This window comes from Dermochelys coriacea, chromosome 7 (genome assembly GCF_009764565.3).
Source record: "Dermochelys coriacea isolate rDerCor1 chromosome 7, rDerCor1.pri.v4, whole genome shotgun sequence".
Classification (NCBI taxonomy): domain Eukaryota; kingdom Metazoa; phylum Chordata; order Testudines; family Dermochelyidae; genus Dermochelys; species Dermochelys coriacea.
The window spans coordinates 53,135,178-53,157,762 of record NC_050074.1 but is presented as its reverse complement, the minus strand read 5'-3'; the positions used below and the strand labels follow the sequence as shown (position 1 = coordinate 53,157,762).

The 22,585-nt window shown below is 45.6% G+C and overlaps 1 protein-coding gene across 16 annotated transcripts in view; it reads left to right on the top strand.

Moving 5' to 3' along the window:
- The window catches only part of SORBS1 (sorbin and SH3 domain containing 1), a 262,686-nt gene that overhangs the window by 128,676 nt on the left and 111,425 nt on the right, over positions 1 to 22,585 (top strand). For 2 of the 16 annotated variants that reach the window (XM_043518431.1, XM_043518425.1), the window contains exon 1: positions 18,933 to 19,038. The exons of 2 other annotated variants lie outside the window; for them this stretch is intronic. In XM_043518431.1, the coding sequence (XP_043374366.1) occupies positions 19,007 to 19,038 (32 nt within the window). In that variant the 5' untranslated portion in view covers positions 18,933 to 19,006. Of the gene's footprint in view, positions 1 to 18,893; positions 19,039 to 22,585 lie in introns of those variants that run through there. 12 more of the 16 variants (XM_043518422.1, XM_043518418.1, XM_043518429.1 and 9 more) reach the window with 12 other exon arrangements.

The following is a 22,585-nucleotide window of genomic DNA, read 5'->3' as shown; positions in this document are numbered from 1 at the left end:
CTTTCAGGATGCCAGCAGGTCCTGAAATAACTTTTGCGGCCTGTAAAACATCGTGTCTCCAGTCAGACAAACTCTCTGACATCCCTCTGAGAAGCTTCCTGCTGTTTCTTTGCTTCCTCTCTGTTCTCTGATTTTTTTTCATCTGTGGCACCCACCTCCCTTCTCCTCCCCATCATATGTGTCCAGGGTATATCCTATGAGAACCATAGGCTAATTAGGGGAGCAGGACAAGATTTTAGGTTGACTGGCTGGTATCTATCCCAGGTCTCAAAGGGTTCTGGACCCAGATTGCTTGTTAAAAGAAATATGACTTGTTATCATTTTTATTAGAACTCTTAAACAAAGATAAAAGCAAGGAAACTTTATCACCAAAGTTAAGATACTGTTAATAATATTAAACTAAACTAAGAATAAAGCAAAACAACTGTCCAGTCAAGGTGAAATCAACAAACCAAACAAGTTAGACTTAATAATGCCAACAATAATCAGTCCTTATACAAATTCTAAAAAGGTGGCTGTTTGCTTATAAATCCAACTAAAGAATGTGACCAAAGTCAATCAGATATATCATTTGAATGGTTAAGTAGCTTAATATGAAACCAAATTATTATCTACTGTCTGGACCACAACCTTGGGAATGAATTGCTATGTGGTGACTTAACCCTTTCCTTCCCCCACCAGAGAGGGATTATAACTAAGGCTAAGATTTTGTCACATATTTTTAGTAAAAGTCACGGACAGGTCACAGGCAATAAAGAAAAATTAATGGAAGTCTGTGACCTGTCTGTGACTTTTACTAAAAATGTGCATGACAAAATGGGGAGCCTGGCTCGGAGCTGCAGTGTCCCTTCACTGCCCGCAGCAGCTCGGAGCCCCGGGACACCCTGGCTGCCTGCGGCAGCTCTGTGCTCTGGGGCTCCCTGACTGCCTGCAGTGGCCAGGAGCTCAGGATCTCCCCGCTGCTCATGGTAGCCAGGAGCTCAGGGTTTCCTCATTGCCTGAGAGCTCAGAGTTTCCTCATGCCTGTCCCAGCTGGGAGCTGCAGGGCACCCCTGCTGCCTTCTGCGGCTTGGAGCTTGATACCCACAGTTCGCTGCTGCCAGGGTGTCAGGGGACCCTACAACTCTCAGGCGCTGGGGGCTCAAGTCACGGATATCTCTGGAAGTCACGGATTCCGTGATTTCCGTGACCTCCATGACAAATTCGTAGCCTTAATTATAACACAGACTTGAATGGAATACTTTTGATAACTAGAAGTTTGACACTGCATTTACCAGAAATTGCAGAGGACAACCTGAAGTCTCTCAGGATTTTTAAACATAAAACACAGAACACACTTCAGAGAGTAATTTTATGAGACATCATTTAGGACTGTTTAAACCTGGAGAACATTTCTTTCAGGCACCTTGCCCATGTGGGTTGTATGGGAGCTCATACACACACGCATGCTTGCAGCCACACTTTCACTTTCACACCCTACATGAAAAAGAATAAAAAGGCCCGAGATGTGTCCCAGCTTAAAAAAGAAAGAAAACAAAAAAGACAACGTCTGAGGAAGATAACATGGTCTTATCTGGGTGAAAAAATTTTGAGATTATATTGTATCACCAGTTTATGTAAAATTAGTATCCTAAAAAATAGCTAATTGGGAGGGGGGAAAACCTAGCAAAAAGCCCAGTCACTCAACATTCATTCATCAGCAATATTAAAAATAAAACATATTCCATTTCATCACCTCCAGTTCCTTCTGAGGCATTTGCAATACTTTTTTCTATTTTAGAACTGGGCTATAAGCAAAACATCTTATCTTCTGGAATCTTCATCTTGACAGAGGAAATTTACTTTAAAGCCCATCAATGAAACCCACTTGAAACATGACATTTTACATTTTAGATAGGGTCTATATTCCAGTACAAGCTATTCCTCTCTCAGTACCAAGCGGTTGAATGGTATCACTGGTCTCGTGGTTTTGGCTTTTGCTTACTGAACAAAATTCAGTAGTGCTGCCTTTTCCCTCTAAAGGGTACGTGTTCAATCCACAGCAATGCCTCATGCAAATAGAGATCATGATTAGGGTTACGATTTTGTCACAGAAGTCACGGAAGTTACAGAATCTGTGACTTTGCTCCCAGCCTATATTTCTAGTGATACCTGCTCTACAAATTCCAGAATTCCTTTGATTGGGGGCGGGGCAGGACAGGGACCAGGCACATGTCAGAGTTGGGACTTGAACCCCTTTTAAAGCCTCAGCTGTGACCCTCTTCTTTGTCTCACCCACCCCCCAGTGCTGAATTGGCATTGCACCCAACTGCCAGTCTAAAGCTAATCTGAATATGGATCTAAACACCATCTCTTCGACCCGCTGCTGACTTCAGTAAATCAGAGATGGCAGCAGGGGGCCATTCCTTCTTTCCTCCCCCCTCCCCCCTGGGAAGCCAGTAGAAGTTGTGAATGGGTGAGGAAGTCAGGATCAGTCCCCAGGTATCTAAGCAGCAAATGTTCCAGCCTTTTAACTTTTATAAAAAAAACATAACATGCAAATATATTTCCCTTCTATTAGATAGTTCCATTCCTGGAGGTCTGCAGCCCTGTTCAGCTCACTCTCTGTATTAACAGTACCTCTCACCTGGTAAGCCAGGGGAATGAGTATGTTATAAATATCTGCATTTCTGCTTTGGGATGATTTCTCTATCCCAGACCCCTCTGTAAGTGCAATGAATGCCAGGGGCAATGGCATTAATATAACATGTTTCCCTCCCTGTCTCTCTCTCGTAGGTATGCATTATTATGTAATAGTTACATGTGAAAAGAAACCAGAATCGCTGGCGGAGAATACTGACTGTTTCCACTGGGCCTGAATAGTTCAGCCAGTTGATTAAAGTGAGTACACTGTAAGGGGTGGGGGGATTAATGGGGGACAGGGTTGCCATTTCTGAGATACAAAAAACTGGGACATCTGACCCATTTCATCTGGGACAGCTACCTGAAAAAAGGGACCTGGGGTAGGAAAACTTGGATAGGTGGCACCCTATGGGGCGGGGAGGGGAGGGTTGAAGGATTTTGAAAGTTGACTTCATTCTGAATCAGAACAAAACATGAAAATTTTGAAATTTTCCACAAAGAAAAATTCTGGGAAAAACTGATTGAGGTGATTGATGTTTTCTTTTGGTTTTGACATTTTTTAAAATGTTACCTTATGATATAATATAATATGAAATTTTAAAAAGGCAAACCAAAAAGTTGTTTCAGAATAAAAAAGTGGAATGTTTAGTTCCATTTCAAAATTGTTGGAACTTTTTTTCCCGGTTTTCTTCTGAAATGAATTCCAGTGAAATTGACGTGATTTTGTGAAGTATTTAAATTTTAATGGAACTGCATTTGCTAATGAAATATAGTTTTGTCCAAGTTTTTCTGACCTTCTCTAGCCAAAAATGCGTGACCCAAAGGAATTCAAGCCCCATATCTGAGTGCCATTTTGTAATGACCCAGGGCTGTACAGACACCACAGTCCTCAACAAGGATCAAACTCAGTAGCTTCACCACCGAAAGCTCATAAATGTATTTATTTATTATATGTATTTTGAGAGCAGCACCATGTGCAAGGTTCTGCCCACACATGGAAAGGCACAAGCCCTGCCTGGAGAAGTTTATCCCTGCCCTCTGAGCTAAACGCATGCCAGACATCTGCTCACCGCCATGCTGTCTTTCTGTATCTGGCCACAGATTTTGTCGTGAATCTCATGATACAACTCAGTGGTTCTCAAACTTTTGTATTGGTGACCCCTTTCACCCTGCAAGCCTGTGAGTGCGACCCCCCCCCTTATAAATTAAAAACACTTTTTTAACATTTAACACTATTATAAATCTTGGAGATGAAGTGGTGTTTGCAGTAGAGGCTGACAGCTTGTGCCCCCCACCCCATGTAATAACTTTGTGGCCCCCTGAGGGGTCATGACCCAAGTTTGAGAACCCCTGTGATGTGTGGTGTGTATCTGAAGGCCCCAGCTGCAGGAGGCATGGGATTAGGTGAGAATCTCAGCTTGGATTGAAAACAAGTAGTATCTTTTTAGCACTCGTGGTTGCAGAGAAAAGCTTCAAAATGTGACCTGAGTGAATCCCAAAGGCTCAGAAACCAAAAGACAAAAAAAACCAACCCCAGCCCCCCCAATGTATTACTTTTTAAAAAAATCTCATGAATTTTCAGCCAATTTCCTTATTTTTAAAAACTTGGGGCTGGCAATGCTGACTAGTTGTGTCTCTGCTGTTTTTCTCTTTCTCTGTCATGCTGATGCAGGATTTATAATGTGAACTCCACACAGTCTCCATTGTAACAAAGCTAGTGTGAAAAGTTTTGGGGAGGAGAGAAGGGATCAGATCTGTGTTGAAAGACCAGAAAGTGGGTCTGGATCTCTGCCATGTTTTTGGTTAGGAGTGTTATGTTTACAACATGCACACACAAAGAAGTGAGATAAAAACATAAATATTCTTGCTGGAAGGTTGCAACGTAACACGACTTTTATTCTTTATCCAGAATGATAACCCACTCTAGGCAAAAACAGAGAAAGAAAAAGCAGGCTGCTCCATAAAACAGAGGCACCTCACCTTACCATGGGCTACCTGGCTGCAGACTGATTCTGATCTTACCCTTCCCTACACAGTGCCCTAGCCAGCAAGCAGGATCAGGAAACCAGTGAGGATTTCAAGCGATAACTACACAATTTAATATCGTTTTCCATACACCACAGAGAGGAAGTCAAGGGGTTGATTGTTCCTTGACAATAGAGATGCAGCACTGGTAAAACAGATTTACATTCTTAGGAGGACATGATGTCAGGAATTCAGAATCCCATCCAGGCCTAATTGACTTGTTAGATTAAGTTCTGGGTTGAAAGAGAGCTGGCAGCTCTGAGATCAGGCTTGATATTTTTACCCCTACGAGGCACAAGTGCCTCAGGCTTTAAAAGCTTTGTACCGAAGCACAAAGCTTTAGAGACACTGTCATGGATGAGGCTTGGCTGTAAAACCCTTCTCCCCGTAGTGTGATCCCCATGGCAGCCCACTGAGAGATGGGGTAGTTAGGAAGACAAGGGTCAGAACCCCCAGAGGGGGAGACTTGCTTCTCAGAGATGCTAGAGCTTTACAAATGAGACAAATGGGAGGGACAGCTTCCTGCCTTCCTTGATCTCCTGCAGGCATGAGGAGAACAGCCTCTCCAGTCTCTTGTTCCCCTTCCTCCCTACGTCATGCATATGCGCCATCAGGTCCAGATTTCAGTGCTCCAGAGTCTGATTGACTCCTCTCGCACATAACTCTGCTGCCTCAAACTGGCACCCATTCCCCCTGTTGTCTGAGGCACACACATACTGCAGCTGGGATTCAAGGGTTGCATATATCCCGCTGCAGTAACACAAACCCCCTCCAGTACCATGCAAACGAGACAGCAGCTTCTAGGTTTCCATCACTCTAAGCACATAGAGATTGTTCACAGCATGAGAGTGCTGTGCCTTTTCTGCACTTCGCTCCTCCGCAAAGGGAAAGTGCTTTATCCAGGTCATGGAAGAGGATGCTGGAGAAGCTTATGGGACAAATCGGGCCATTTTTTATGCCCTGCTAATCCTGCTGCCTCCCAAAGCAGCTGCATTCTGCCCCACTGTCAGCCAGAGATGACTCCATTAACGTTGATGGAGTGGCACCATTTTACACTAGGCCTGAATTTGACCCCTGTGTTCTCACTGCAATATATTTTTCTAATCAGAACTTGGGAACCATTAATGAATGTTATTCCAGGGACAGGCTGTATTGTCAGGCATTGCCTTGAGCAAGGGAACTGCTTCAGAGTCAAGAAGGAGCTCTGAGAGACATCTCAGAGTCACAATTCCTCCCCACTTCTTCCTTGGTTGGGGACGGGGGGAGAATTGGTAATAATTTGCCACTGGCCTACCCCAGGAACAATGCCAGCTCAGCTGTGTTTGTCCCCTACTCTCTGTCCTGCCCTGCTCTGAGGAGGGAGGAAGTGGGCACACAGCTCTCAGTGTCTGGGTAGGTGTCCTGCACAGGCCCCCAGCCCAGACCCTGGCTAGCTCTAACTAATCTGGTATTTTTTTTTCTATGTGACTAAACAAATTTAGGGACTGCGACATATTTTGGTCTAGTATGAATTTTTTGCCAAAGGCACATAGGACACTGGGGAGAACTCTCAGACAGTGCTATTTCTCCTTTCTTTCATTTAATATATAATTCGTTTTTATGTACAACCTGCAACCCCATCCACAGATCAAATATTCACTTCAGCCTGGAGCCCCAGCATCTGGCTGTCAGATGAGATTAAAGAGCTCCAGGTCTGGCAATCTGGAGCAAAGGCGGGGAAGAAATAATCTAAATGCTGCATATGGCTTGCATGGGAGATTAATACGATTGGGCTGTCGTCCATGGGGCAGAGGGGATGGAGAACTCTGATCACTAAAGGAGTCATGTGAAGATTATTGCTATAGATGGGGGGACAGGTAACAAAGGTGAGCTCATCAGAACATAGACGGTGAAATCCAGCCCTTACGCATACGCATAGTCCCTACGCTGGACAGGAAATGGAATGTGCTTAGAGCTTGGTGGATCTCTGAGGTATCAAGCTGGGGGCTCGTACCATAGGCACCAACTTCTGCTCCTGCTAGTGGGTGCTCCACCTCCCCTCCACCCCCAGCCCTGCCCCACCCCCTCCCACCCATATCCCACTCCCATTCCAACCCCTTCTGCAAAGTCCTAGCCCCTATTCTGACTCCTTCCTGGCCACGCCTCTTCCCCGTCTCCTCCCCTGAACGTGCCACATTCCTGCTCCTCCCCGTCCCTCCAAGCAGCTATTTGGTGGCGGCAAGGCGGGAAGCACTGGGAGGTAGGCAGAGAACTGGGATGCGGTGTTCTCCAGGGAGCAGGCAGAGGAGGAGGTGGGGCACGGCGGTGGGAAGCTGGGCTGCCAGTGGGTGCAGAGCACCCACTAATTGCCCCGTGGGTGCTCCGACCCCGGAGCACCCGCGGAGTCAGCGCCTATGGCTTGTACCGTCATTCCCCTCCTGCTTCTCTACCCATCCTTTGCATGCGGGAGGCTGTTGCATAATTTCTGAAGGGCTAGGGGCCTGATTGCCCCTCCCAACTGATGGACCACATCCCATTGGGCCAATGGAGCAGCAGCCACCTTATTAGGTGTCCCAGCCTTGGGCTTTCAGTGAGTGCTAGAAAGCTGCAGGAAGGGAGGAGGCATGATCTGCTCTCTCACTATGCCCCCATTGTAGCCCAGGGAAAGGTTTCCTACAGAAGGAGCAGCAACTGGTATCTGAAACCAGTGTCACACATCTTTCATGCCCACTCTGCCCATCTCAGAATGCCAGACAGAGCTAAATAATACAGAGCGGTGCAGAAATAAGACCTTTATCAGCTGAGGTTTGGGAACAGATGGAGAATCTTTGAGGCAGAGATGCTGGAAAGGATGGTATGTTTCAAATGTTTTCCTTAGTGTCTTACCAATCTACTCTTAGATTCACAGCTCCTACTGATTTCACGTGGCAGACAGCAAGAACCCCAAACTGAAAAATCTACAGTTATCTGAAGGGAAATGTTTGCTGAGCCCTGCTGAGCTATGTTGAGTGGGTCATATGGCCAGTGACCAAGTGTCATGGGTGCAAAAACTCATGGCTTGATGGGAAAATTCCTGTTTGCTTTAATCTAGGCCAAGCCTTCAGTTACTGGAGGAGAACTGGGGTGGGATTTGTAAAGTCATGTAGGGGATTTGGACACTCATGCGTTCTGTTCCCAGCTGTGCCAGTGACTTCTTGTGTGTCCATGGGTAAGCCACTTAGTCCAGCCTCTTCAAAAGCAACCTCTGAGTTTTGGGACTTTCAATATTTGGGCCCCAGTCTGAGCCACCTTGGGCAGGACACTGGCAGCTCCTCTCCAGTACAAGTGGAGCTGTTCGCATGCGAGAAAAACCAAACCCTTAATCTCTCTGTTGATTCAGCTGCTTGATTATGGAGCAGGGATGAGACTTCCTGACCGGACTGGGGTGTTGGAAATGTAAATGTACCAATGTTTGTGAGGCTCTCAGATATCCTGGTGACAGAGCCAGAAAAGAACTTGGCTAGTCCTCTGTGGAACTGATATGCAAACCTGGGAACTCCTGTCTCCCAGCTCTGTGCCACTCCACTAGACCACTGCTGCCTCTCTAAATACTCAAGCTTTTATATACTCTGGGTGGGCTGTATTTTGAACACAAGCGAATTGGGGCCCAGTATTTTCTGTGCTGCCCAGAACAACACTAATCATTCTAGATAATTATCCAAGCTCTGTTTCTCAGCTATAGGGGGAGAGACTGCTGAGTTGGGGGTGGGGGTGCAGCAGAAAGGTTGGCCCGGCTTTTTTGTCTGCCTCCTATTGAGCACATTCCTTCTCTGCACACCTGCAGTTAGAAACTGCCATGCTACTGAATGCTGATTTAACTTCATCAGTGCCTGATGTCTTGCAGCCTCCCATAGTGTGCCTACCAAGTTTTGGTGGGGAGGTAAGGGTTGAAGAGAAGTGGAATTAAGTTCTTCTTAACTCCCAAAGGCAATGAATTGAAACACTGAAGTGAAGTGGTGGCAGGGTACTCGTGGTGGAAGACTCTCCCCTCCAGAATTTTGTTCCTTCTCTTGGTTGTTATCATCTCACAATATTGATCTCCAGGGTTCTGGGTAAGAACCATCTCCTTGCTCGAGCTCTTGATTGTAAATTAGTCTATTGTGCTGGCACTTGTGACTAATGATGCAACAAACCTGGTGGATGAACACATTTCAAGAACATTTCAACCCTTCAGTGGCTAACCAGGACAGGCCATGGGAAGAAAAGAACCATCTAAAAAGGTTACATTCAAACAGTCTTTTGCATTCCATTTTATTGTTTGCACAAGTGTGTGATCTCAACACTCAGTGTTGAGGATTCTGTGTTTTTAATACAATACCAGCTGTGTCAGAGGAAGGCTGAGAACCAGGGCTGGGGAATTTTGAGGAGAGACTGGATGGGGAAAGTGGTCAGTGGAAACATGTGACTCAAAGATCCAGGCAGAGAAAAAGACGGGCTAGTGAAGGAGAAATAGAGCTTAGGAACAGGTTTGCAGAGTTGGAAAATGAAGAAGGGGCTCAGCAGGTACTTGTTGAAGATGGAAGGGTAAGGAAGAAGAGAAGAGAGGCTAGCCCTATAGAAAAAGGGGAAGAGTCAAGGGAGACTACACCAAATATGAGCCCCAGGAGGATACAGGATGGGTTGAAGAAGATTGTAAGGGAAAATAGGAATGGAAAGAACTTGCAGCCAGAGAGAACAGGGGAGAGACTGGAGAATAGCACTGTCACCAGGAAAAGGCAGGTCTATGTGATCGGGGACTCTTTATTGAGAAGAATAGACAGGCCTGTAACTAGAGCTGATCCTGAGAATAGAAGGGTGTGCTGTCTTCCGGGTGCTAAGATACGGGATGTAGACCTGAGGTTGAAAAGGATCCTAAAGGGAGCGGGAAAGAATCCCCTAATTATCCTTCATGTGGGAACAAATGATACGGCTAGATTCTCGCTGGAAAGTATTAAGGGATGCTAGGCTGGGGAAGACGCTTAAGGAAATTGAGGCTCAGGTGATCTTTAGCGGGATCCTTCCTGTTCCTAGAGAAGGGCAACAAAGGTCTGACAAGATTATGACTGTCAACAGATGGCTTAGGCAGTGGTGCTATAAGGAGGGCTTTGGGATGTATGACCACTGGGAGGCATTCACGGACAGAGGTCAGTTCTCTCGGGATGGACTTCATCTGAGTAGGGAAGGAAATAGACTTCTAGGATCGAGGCTGGCACAACTGATAAAGAGAGCTTTAAACTAGGAATTGGGGGGAGATGGATGGGAGATGTCCAGAAAATCTCCACGCCAGATTTTAGCATTGAGAGGGAAGAAGATGAAGTAAGAATGGATACAGCCGTGGGTAGGAGAATGTATATAAGGAGTGAGGGCGGTGTGGATACTAGTCTAATAGGTTATACTGGCTGTAGAATGACTGTGCCTAATAGGGTACAAAATGTGAGCGAGGCCAAACAGCAAAAATTAAGATGTTTGTACACCAATGCGAGGAGTCTAGGTAACAAAATGGAGGAACTAGAGCTACTGGTGCAGGAAGTGAAACCAGATATCATAGGGATAACAGAAACATGGTGGAATAGTAGTCATGACTGGACTACAGGTATTGAAGGGTATGTGCTCTTTAGGAAAGACAGAAACAAAGGTAAAGGGGGTGGAGTAGCATTGTATATCAATGATGAGGTAGAATGTAAAGAAATAAGAAGCGATGCAATGGATAAGACAGTCTGTCTGGGCAAAAAGAAAAGGAGTACTTGTGGCACCTTAGAGACTAACAAATTTATTAGAGCATAAGCTTTCGTGAGCTACAGCTCGCTTCATCGGATGTCTGGGCAAAAATTACATTGGGAAAGAAAACTAGTAAAGCCTCTCCTACGCTAGTGCTTGGGGTGTGCTATAGACCTCCGGGATCTAATTTGGATATGGATAGAGCCCTTTTTAATGTCTTTAATAAAGTAAATACTAATGGAAACTGCGTGATCATGGGAGACTTTAACTTCCCAGATATAGACTGGAGGACGAGTGCTAGTAATAATAATAGGGCTCAGATTTTCCTAGATGCGATAGCTGATGGATTCCTTCATCAAGTAGTTGCTGAACCGACTAGAGGGGATGCCGTTTTAGATTTAATTTTGGTGAGTAGCGAGGACCTCATAGAAGAAATGGTTGTAGGGGACAATCTTGGCTCAAGTGATCATGAGCTAATTCAGTTCAAACTAAATGGAAGGATTAACAAAAATAAATCTGCAACTAGGGTTTTTGATTTCAAAAGGGCTGACTTTCAAAAATTAAGGAAATTAGTTAGGGAAGTGGATTGGACTGAAGAACTTATGGATCTAAAGGTAGAGGAGGCCTGGGATTACTTTAAATCAAAACTGCAGAAGCTATCGGAAGCCTGTATCCCAAGAAAGGGGAAAAAATTCATAGGCAGGAGTTGTAGACCAAGCTGGATGAGCAAGCATCTTAGAGAGGTGATTAAGAAGAAGCAGAAAGCATACAGGGAGTGGAAGATGGGAGGGATCAGCAAGGAAAGCTACCTAATTGAGGTCAGAACATGTAGGGATCAAGTGAGACAGGCTAAAAGTCGAGTAGAGTTGGACCTTGCAAAGGGAATTAAAACCAATAGTAAAAGGTTCTATAGCCATATAAATAAGAAGAAAACTAAGAAGGAAGAAGTGGGGCCGCTTAACACTGAGGATGGAGTGGAGGTTAAAGAAAATCTAGGCATGGCCCAATATCTAAACAAATACTTTGCCTCAGTCTTTAATAAGGCTAAAGAGGATCTTGGGGATAATGGTAGCATGACAAATGGGAAGGAGGATATAGAGGTAGATATTACCATATCAGAGGTAGAAGCGAAACTGAAACAGCTTAATGGGACTAAATCGGGGGGCCCAGATAATCTTCATCCAAGAATATTAAAGGAATTGGCACCTGAAATTGCAAGCCCATTAGCAAGAATTTTTAATGAATCTGTCAACTCTGGAATAGTACCGAATGATTGGAGAATTGCTAATATAGTTCCTATTTTTAAGAAAGGAAAAAAAAGTGATCCGGGTAACTACAGGCCAGTTAGTTTGACATCTGTAGTATGCAAGGTCCTGGAAAAAATTTGGAAGGAGAGATTAGTTAAGGACATTGAAGTCAATGGTAAATGGGACAAAATACAACATGGTTTTACAAAAGGTAGATCGTGCCAAACCAACCTAATCTCCTTTTTTGAAAAAGTAACAGATTTTTTAGATAAAGGAAATGCAGTGGATCTCATTTACCTAGATTTCAGTAAGGCATTTGATACCGTGCCACATGGGGAATTATTAGTTAAATTGGAGAAGATGGGGATCAATATGAACATCAAAAGGTGGATAAGGAATTGGTTAAAGGGGAGACTGCAACGGGTCCTACTGAAAGGCGAACTGTCAGGTTGGAGGGAGGTTACCAGTGGAGTTCCTCAGGGATCGGTTTTGGGACCAATCTTATTTAATCTTTTTATTACTGACCTTTGCACAAAAAGTGGGAGTGTGCTAATAAAGTTTGCAGATGATACAAAGCTGGGAGGTATTGCCAATTCGGAGAAGGATCGGGATATTATACAGTAGGATCTGGATTACCTAGTAAACTGGAGTAATAGTAATAGGATGAAATTTAATAGTGAGAAGTGTAAGGTTATGCATTTAGGGATTAATAACAAGAATTTTAGCTATAAGTTGGGGACGCATCAATTAGAAGTAACGGAAGAGGAGAAGGACCTTGGAGTATTGGTTGATCATAGGATGACTATGAGCTGCCAATGTGATATGGCTGTGAAAAAAGCTAATGCGGTTTTGGGATGCATCAGGAGAGGCATTTCCAGTAGGGATAAGGAGGTTTTAGTACCGTTATACAAGGCAATGGTGAGACCTCACCTAGAATACTGTGTGCAGTTCTGGTCTCCCATGTTTAAAAAGGATGAATTCAAACTGGAGCAGGTACAGAGAAGGGCTACTAGGATGATCCGAGGAATGGAAAACTTCTCTTATGAAAGGAGACTTAAGGAGCTTGGCTTGTTTAGCCTAACTAAAAGAAGGTTGAGGGGAGATATGATTGCTCTCTATAAATATATCAGAGGGATAAATACAGGAGAGGGAGAGGAATTATTTCAGCTCAGCACCAATGTGGACACAAGAACAAATGGGTATAAACTGGCCACCAGGAAGTTTAGACTTGAAATCAGACGAAGGTTTTTAACCATCAGAGGAGTGAAGTTTTGGAATAGCCTTCCAAGGGAAGCAGTGGGGGCAAAAGATCTATCTGGCTTTAAGATTCTACTCGATAAGTTTATGGAGGAGATGGTATGATGGGATAATGGGATTTTGGTAAGTAATTGATCTTTAAATATTCAGGGTAAATAGGCCAAATCCCCTGAGATGGGATATTAGATGGATGGGATCTGAGTTACTATAGAAAATTCTTTCCTGGGTATCTGGCTGGTGAATCTTGCCCATATGCTCAGGGTTTAGCTGATTGCCATATTTGGGGTCGGGAAGGAATTTTCCTCCAGGGCAGATTGGAGAGGCCCTGGAGGTTTTTCGCCTTCCTCTGTAGCATGGGGCATGGTTGACTTGAGGGAGGCTTCTCTGCTCCTTGAAGTCTTTGAACCATGATTTAAGGACTTCAATAGCTCAGACATGGGTGAGGTTTTTCATAGGAGTGGGTGGGTGAGATTCTGTGGCCTGCGCTGTGCAGGAGGTCGGACTAGATGATCAGAATGGTCCCTTCTGACCTTAGTATCTATGAATCTATAAGGCAAAATTATTTATTATTCATTATTTGCATTACAGTAGCACCTTGCAGTCCAGTCATGGCCCAGGGCCCCAGGGTGCTAAGTGCTGTACAAACACAGAACAAAGACACATGGTCCCTGGCCCAGAGAGCTGACAATGTAGATCATTGTAAGTACTGCCCAAATACACTTAATTGTGAGACGTGTACTCTATCATGGGGGACAATTTTTCCCCGACCCCAGCTGAAGATCATCCCAAACCCTAAAGCATGAAGATTAAGAGGATGGAAAGTAGCTGGTGGAAATGCAGATGCTGTTGTTATTTATCTAGGGCTATATTCTGCTGCTCTTTCTCAAGTTGAATGTTACCATGCTCTGTAACTACTCCATAGAAATAAGTGTGGCTCCTCGCGGCAAAAAGTGTTACAGCTTAGTCCTGCCAGTAAGGGTGCCAGCAGCCAGCCCATGTTTATCTAGTCAGATTTTTTAAAATGTTAGCCATAGTTCTGGTTCAATAGGAGGGTCAAAGAGCCCAGGTGCCCCTGCCTTACCCAAGATACACACATATGCAATGTCTGATCCTCTATGGCCCTTTACTTGTGCCCCCATTTATAGCCCAGGAAAGTGGGTGTCAGATGTCCCCAAATCCAAATGACTGTGTCTTAGCCCCACTCTACACAGGAGTAAATGACAACCCAAGGTGTTGGGCAATGGAGGTCCCAGATGTGTTCCCTCAGTTCCCTGGCTGTAACTCCCATTCATTTCAGTGGGACAAAAACCCATGTAACTGAGGGCACAGCTGGGCCCTATGTCCCCCTCCTTCCCTCCAGTACTGGGTTTCTTAGTCCTTGAACAGGAAAGAACCCATACTCCCTCTAGCTGGGATCCCAGGGAAGGTGCCGCTTTCACACTCCTCAAATGGCAGGAAGGAACTGAAGTCATGGAGAATGTTCCCTTTCCTGCTCTCTGCACAGGTACCCTCACAAGCTCTCTTCCCAGGCATCTTCTTGCTGAAGGTCAGCAGCTTATATACCTTCTGCTGGGTTAATTGGCCGATCGCTGTAACAAGGGCCACCTGCCAGCTTCTTAAAATCTGAGAAGACTCATCTGCCGTAGATGCTGGGGTAGAAGGTTTTGTTTCCCAGAAATGGGTTGGGTCGGGTCGGGTCAGGTAGGGTGGGGGTTCTGTCTCAGACTAGGCCCCATCCCTGGCTTGTTTCACAGGCTCTGAAACACTTAGCATCCTGTGATAGGCTAGTTGCCTGTACCTGGGGCAGACTGTGCTGTGTCACCTTCACAATGAGCTGTCTGGTAGTTATGTCAGGATGCTAGCTTTTGTGTTCATAGCCCCAGTGGTCAATTCTCAGCCGGCAGGACTAAGCGGAAAAGCTCAGACACAGACTTAAGCTGTCCTAGAGATCCAGCAGTTGTGGAGTAGGTGAGAGTGATTTAGGCTTACTTCTCATTGCAACTTTGAAACATTCACAACTGAAACTCAGGTGGGTGTTTCCTAACAAGGCAGGAACGTAAGTCAGGCTCAGTGAGGTTTGTGGACATTTGAATGAGTCCATGCAGATTTATGGCGTTGGGTGGAGCCCAAGTAGTTGTGGCTGAGTTTTGCTTTGAGGTTCAAACCCCCAAAATTCAGAGGGATTTGAACTGCGGAGGTGCACACAGCAGTGGGAGTGTGTCATGAGCCAGTTCCCCTTCCTCCTTCAGCAGAAGCAAATTGGCTCCATCACTTGCAACCAGCTCCTCCCCAGGAACAAGTCCCCCATGAACTATTGCATGGCATTCTGTGGCACCTCTTTTGAAATAATGCAACATTTGGCACCTCCTTTGAAGCCCTAAGGGACTAGACACAGCAGATGCAGGAATGCTTTGGAGGACTATCACATGAAAATGGTTGTATGGGTGATCAAGGTATGAAAAATATGTGACTCCTGCATGTAAGTTTTCCTATCTGTTTTGGAACTGGAAAATCTTGCGCCATCTAGTGTGGGTTTTGCACATGCTTTTCATTTTGGAAGCAAGGCATAATGAAAGGAAGGATTGTCCACCAGATAGGACACTAGCCTTGTAGACCTGGGTTTAATTCCCTGCCGTGCTACAGACTTTGTGTGGCATTGGACAAGTCACTAGATGGGAAGCTGAGGCCCTGAAGGACCGAGGGTATGTCTGCACAGCAAAAAAAAAACAAAAACAAAAACCCGAAGTCTTGTGGCAGTAAGTCTCAGAGCCTGGGTCAACTGACTGGGGCTCGCAGGGCTAAAAAAGCTGCATAGGCATTGGGGCTTGAGCCCAAGCTCTGAGACCCTCTTGCCTTGCTGAGTTTCAGACCCGGGCTTTAGCGTATGCCCAACCAGCTACCCTGCTAGTTTTAGCACCACAGCACAAGCCCACATCAGTTAATCTGGGCTCTTCTGAGACTTTCTACCATTGTCCCTTTTTGCTATGTAGACACACCCTCAGCCTGTCTGGGACTGAGTTCCCCATCTGTCCGATGAGGGTAATGACACTGCCTTGCCTTGCAGAGTGTTGTGAGAATAAATACAGTAGAGGTTGAGACGTGCTGAGATGCTATTGGGATGGAGCTGTCTAAGTGCCTTAGACAGAACAAGTTTTACATTATCTAACTGGATGGTTAAGTGGACACTGCTGTTGGTTAGTTTTTGATTATTGCTGCTTGGCTGCAAAATGTCAGCCAATGTTGTTGCTCATTTCCAACCCATTAAGACACTTCATCTCATATTAAGGCTTAAGGCTATTGCTATACTACCACTTATATCAGTATTACTCAAGTCACTCAGCGGTGTGAATAAGCTACCCCCTGAGTGATGTAAGTTACTCCGAGCTAAGTGCCGGTGTGCATAGCATTTGGTCCGCAGGAGAGCTTCTCTCACTGCTCGTTGGGGGTGCATTAATTAAGTCAGTCGGAGAGCTCTCTCCCATGGGCTTAGTGCAGCGGCTCCACTGTAAGCTGTCTAGTGTAGCCATAGCCTGAGTGTTGGCTTTAAACTCAAACGTGATGTGTGGCTGCTTGGAGCAATGCAGCACCCTCAGCAGCTCCCAGCTCTGGTTCCGCCTTAGTCCATCTGGCAGCAGAACTCCAGGGGAAAGCACCCAAAGCCTGACTTTTCTCAGGCAGTGGAGCCTATGGTAGATCCCCATGTTTGTAGCCTCCGAGGTTGGGACCCTGCAAATCCCAAAGCCCAGGATGGACTCAAATCCCAGCCCTTGATCTGAACCCCCCTGAATTTTGAATCAAGATCCAAACTTTGCCTCCCAGGCCCCTCTCTAGTGAGACTCTCTCCTACATCCCTTTTGCGTTCTCCATCCATTAGTATTACACAGAGTTCAACTTATGCTCTCTTGACATTTTAATGGTGCTCCTTTTTTCCTACCTGACGACAAACTGTCTGGGGCTTGTTTACAAACCCCTAGTACTCAGCAGGCAGTAGGCTTTGCACGTATGGCTGGGGACACCAGAAATAGACTTGGAGGAGAGGATCCAAGATCAGTCTAGCAGGTCTCCTTGTTATGTTATGACATGTAAACAATATGCAGTGAATCTAATCTGAACTACTAATATGCACCATTTACTTTGGAGGCTATTCTGTGTATTTTGTCGGCCTTTCTGGTTTTGCTAGTGAAATCAGGTTTTTTCCCCTGTATTGGGGAGCGCTTTCTATCATCCTTTAGTCTGACTGTAGATAGATTTAACTGAATTAACTCCCTCCCTCAACCCAGACACACCTGAATGTCAGCATATTTGTGATCTAAACCTAGAGCCAGATCTGAATTTTGCAAATGGCCTCATCTGTATAATGGGCCCAACCAAAACCTCCAAACATTAGGTCATTTGAAGTCCAGGTGTGAATTCTGAATACTGGGCTCCTCTCTAATACTGGTAAATAACTGAGAACACTGATCAACCATCGTGAGGTGTATGATCAATACTAAATACATAAGTAAACTAGAACAGTGCTTACCAGCCTCCTCATGCACTTGTGCTCATTTACCAGACCAGGATGTTAGCTGTACCAGCTCAGTTGTCTGGAGGCTGTGGATAGGGATGCTAACCAGCTAGGCTGGAAAATCGAGAAGGGCTTGAGCAGCAAAATCTGAAGCTGCATCTAGATTTCAAACAGCCCTAAAGTGCATGTGTGTTTTCACCTCTAGGCTTTTGTTCAGACCCCTTGCTAACATTTTATGTACCAGAAGGATCTGAAGTTAGATTTCCTTGGCCAGTGTTCTTTTACAGTCAGCAACTTTCTCTCCGTTAGTGATGCTTTCTTAGCCTAGTCTTTATTCTGGTCCCTGGGGAAACCCTTGCCTTCCAGACATTTGTGAATGCTCTGTCCGCAGCATGGTTTGTAGCACTTCAGACTCAAGAGATGGGTTAGGAGCAGCCCAAGGTTGGCTGCAGATGAGAGAGCATACAGCTGAATGGGAGATAGGGCAGTTCAATGAGCCCCAGAGGCGTGAGGGAGAGACGGAGCCTAGAATCCCAGTCATGCAACCATGAATCTCCAGCACCAATGCCTGTGCCATTTGAAAACTGCTGGACTGGAATAGATGGTCTGCTGATAAAGGCAGGATGAGGAGCCAAGAACCCCAGGTTCTAACCCAGGTTGGACTTGTCACTGACCTCCTGTGTGGCCTTGGACAAGTCATTTAACCCAAGCTCTGGAAACAGGATGCCACAATCCCAGTCTTTTTGTTCCCTGTATGCAAGCACTGAACGAATTGCTCCTGAAAGAGTGTGATGCCATTGTCCCGCCCTCCTTCCTTACCAGCTGGCCCAGGGGAGCACACACTATACTTTATCAAGGTTGGCACCACTCCCACTCCAGCATCTGTTCCTCTTTGGGACCCCCGGGGAATCCTGGCTCAGCCAGCCTGCATTCCTTTGGGGACTCTGCCCTCCAAGGATGCCCCAACACGGCTGTGGTTCCCAAGCTCCTGGGCTTAATCTCTTTCGCTCTCAAGCTAATCGTTTCTCTCTCTATCATATCAGGTATTTATACTACAGACCTATCTCTGCCAACTGCGGAAACATTAGCCAGTCCCTGTGATCCTACTCATTGTAAAAGGATCTCCAGTGCCTATAGCCAGATGCTAATGAAAATGTTCCCTCATGGACAGGCACATGCTGCTTTGGTGTGTTGTTGGTTTACACAGCGCTTTCTATGTGTTTTACCCAACTATTTTATAAAGATTCATCCATCATGTTCTTTCCCCAGTGCACCCCCATCCTAGTCTCCTACCCTCCCCCACTGAGCGCCCTTTCTCCCCCACGTGGATCTGCTAGAAATTTCAGTGTCTGCGTGATGTCAAGGGAGAAGGAATGCCAGGCAGGCAGGAGGAGGAGGTTGATTGTGAGCAAGCCAAGTGACAGGCTGACATGATTAAGAGCCTGCTTGCTAATTAAAGCACAGAGGTGGGAGGAGCCAAGTATTTAAGGGTGCCAGAGAGAGAAAGGCCTCCCCAAACCTCTTGTTACACTTCAGTGAACTGAGCAACTGAGTTGCACAGAGCAAATCCTAATTAACTCTTTCACACCTCATCTCTGGAGTTCAAACTGGGGGTTTAAGGAGGACCCAGCAAATGGCACCTTTAACTGAAAAGCCTGATCCAAGGTAAGGACACAGTCTGATTTCTGACTAGTAATCGGCTGGCTGCTTAGCACTCCCAGGACTTTATGTAGTATTGCTGCTGGCTTAATGCCATGTTATTTGGGGTGACACAGGTTAACTCCCAGTTCTGTTGGTGTATCACAAGCTACAGTCTGAGGAAAAGAGTTCTCTAGATGGCTTTGCAATGGATCTATGTTCTGATTACTGGAGATGGAGGAATCCTGGCCTAGATTTCTGCCTCCTCCCTGCCAGCCTCTGGTGGGTGACCGAAGTCAAAACCCAAATTTTGAAACTTGGGCTTGTTTCTAAAATCAAAGTAATGGGAAAAAAATCTGGTGCCTTGGCGCAGGCCCATACTGATTGGCCTCATGGCAAGTTTGTTTGTTTTTTGTCTTTCACTTACTAAATCTTCTAGGCCGTACATTAGTCTGGTTATTGGGCTTGAAGAATGAGAATGATGTGAATTTAAAAGTGGGTTTTGAGTTGGATGTTCTGCTGTTCCTGAAGGGACTTGTAATCGGAGATCAGAATTTAGCCTGCATCCTCTAAGAGCATCGCATTTTAGACCTGCACCCAGCTGAGATCTCCTTCCTAGGGCATCTCCAGTACTGGGCATATAGGTAGCCTCTGGGTTCTTGATTCCATTCTTGCAGCTGCTATAAGAGGCAGCGTGGTCTGTTGGACTGAGCGTAGGATAGGCAATCAAGACACCTGGTTCTATTCCCTTCTGGGTCACTGGCTTGTTATATGGCTTTGGTCATCATTCTGGGGTTCTGCTGTGGCCTCTTTGTATAAACTGCGCTCTCTGTAAAGCCAGATGAACAGCCCCTGGGAATTCCTCTGACATAGGATCGTCGCCTAGGTAGCAAAGACCCAGCAGAATGACTCTACTCCACCTCCCCTTGCAGCGCCTGATGGAGGAGCATGTCAGGGATGTGCCAGGAGAGACATGGAGTACCTCTGCCCTCAGGTTGGCCTTAGCTCTTACAGTGCCCCGTGGAGTTGTTGCAGCTGTGCCGGATTTAGTGCAACCCTCAGGGTGCTCTAGCATCTTATGTTGCGGGGACCAAAGGGTTCTACCCCAAATCTGGTTCCCTTGACTCCCCACATCCTGCGCCAGCTGAGTGGAGCTTAGCTACAGTTCAGAATTGGGGTCTGTGTTTCCCCATCTCTGTGTGAAATGGTGATATTACTTACCTACCTTAAAAAGGGGTAATGTGCAGATGAGTAGATAAATGTTTGTGCAGCGCAGTGGGAAATGTAGTGCTACATGTTGGTCGCTGTTAGAAAACCAGGGTTTGCCAGCAGTTAGCACAGCATGTGATTGGAGATAGTGGTGTATTTCCCTGTACCTGAGACAGTAACTTTGTGGTTTGGGTGCATTTCAGATATTGTGGTGTTGTGACTGTTAGTAAATGTTGCTATTCTAATGGACCCCACTGTCTAGATATAAATAGTATTATTAGATGGTTGCTTTATTTGTGAATTTCACTGTGAAATTAGAACTGGGCCTGAATCAACACCCTTCCCCCACCCCACCCATCAGGGGAGTTTGTATTTGGATCTGAACTTTGTGGTTTGGGTGCATTTCTATTTAAAATCTAGACGATGGTAAGTGTTATGTCTCCTTCATTATTAGTGGTTGTGTAACTTGAGAGCTCTCATCAACATCTGCACGAGGTAATGTCCAAAGAAGCCTGACTGGCTCTGCTCGTGATATCTAATCCATTGTATTTATAGGGTGCCATTCACTGCAGTGAACATGCAGTTTAGTGTGACCGTGTCCCTGGAAAGGTGCTGCATCTAAAGCCTGTGGCCAGTGCAATGAGTCCATGGCTTTAAAACTGGGAACTCTTAGGGCTTCTGGAATCTGCAGCCATGGTTAGATCTGTTTGTTCAGAACGATTGTTTTGCCCCCAAATCCAAGGTGTCCATTGATTTTAGGCACAAGAAGATACTCCAAGTAGCCTTGAAACAACTGGGACCCAAAGAATCCAATATGTACAATTTATGAAGTGAAATGGAAAACTGACATCCTCCCGACCCCCTTTATGTGGCCTTTAAGGATCACAGGGCACTTTTTGCAAGAGCAGAGGGTATAACCTGGTGTCTTTAACTTCACTTCCTCTCGTTAACTCTGTCCAAATTGAATTGCTGCTAATTACATTCTCCCTGCCTAAATTCCCCCTACAGCCTCAGTAACATTAGGTCCCCTAAACTGTTCAGTGTTGCTATGTGCTGTTAGTTATGTCCTGCTTTCATTCCAGAGGTGGCAGCACTTCAGCTGTACATGATGTGTCTCCTTGTGTAAACTGTACATCAGTGTAAGTTTGTATGGTGCTCTGGGAGCCTGTGTGATGGGAGCAGTTACATAAATCAGGTGGAACTGAATAAAACATCAGATCCCAATACTTCAAACGGCTGTGTCTTGGGACTCTCTCGCTAATATAAATACACGATATGATTAAAACACTTCAGGGTCTGCTTTTACATCTATAATATCTTTGTCTGATGTTTGAGGCTGTGATGTGGTTGTGTACATGTGCACACAGACAGGCATGACACACAACTTCCCCTACACTATGGAGATTTTAGCATTATATCTCCAATTGCTCCAGAGGGTGTACTGTACTGACAGCTAACTCCACAATCATCTCATCTAGCTACCAAGCACAGAAGTCAGAGGACAGGCTTGACAGGGTCAGAATAACTAGGTGCCAAATTACACTGGTGTAAAATCTGCTGTCCTGGAAAGGGGTGTTTTCAGCCCTGGGCTACCAGGAAGAACAGAACTCTTACCCAAAGGGATCTTGTCAAGCAATGTAAAGCTGCTTCCAATTCAGAGTGCGTAGTCCATGCAAAACAAATCATGAACTTATTACCTCCTGTTCTATTAGAGACACAAGGTTCAGGGGACTGGACGTCACAGGGCCGGGAATCTCTGTGAAATGGGATTCAGTGGTTCCAGTCCATTTCCTTGTGAAGAGGGATCCATCTGCCCACCATTTTCCCAGCTGGTGCTACCTGCCGCCTTTGTTGGCTGCCTCAGCCAACAGGCCAGAGATGGAGTGATCCATGGACACTGAACTGTCCTCTATGATCTAGAGGAGACCATTGCTTGTGAGGGCAGGGCCCAACAGCAGAAAGATTTGACCATGGTCATCAATCAATCGTAGAATATCTGGGTTGGAAGGGACCTGAGGAGGTAGTCCAATTTAGTCCAACCCCCTGCTCAAAGCAGGACCAATCCCCAATTTTTGCCCCAGATCCCTAAATGGCCCCCTCAAAGATCAGACTCACAACCCTGAGTTTAGCAGGCCAATGCTCAAACCACTGAGCTATCCCAGCCCCCATGCTCTTGTACTCTCTGAAATTGAATGAAGGAGTTGAGTCTGCAGGACTGTCAGTCTGTCAAACGTTTCAACTTCATCGAAGTCTCTTTTCCAGCACAAGATCCCAGATATTTTAGCTGTAACATTTGTCTTCATCTTAATGGGAAAGGTGACCAAATGTAGATCTGTGTTCTGTCGCTTTTAAGATGTTCATTTTA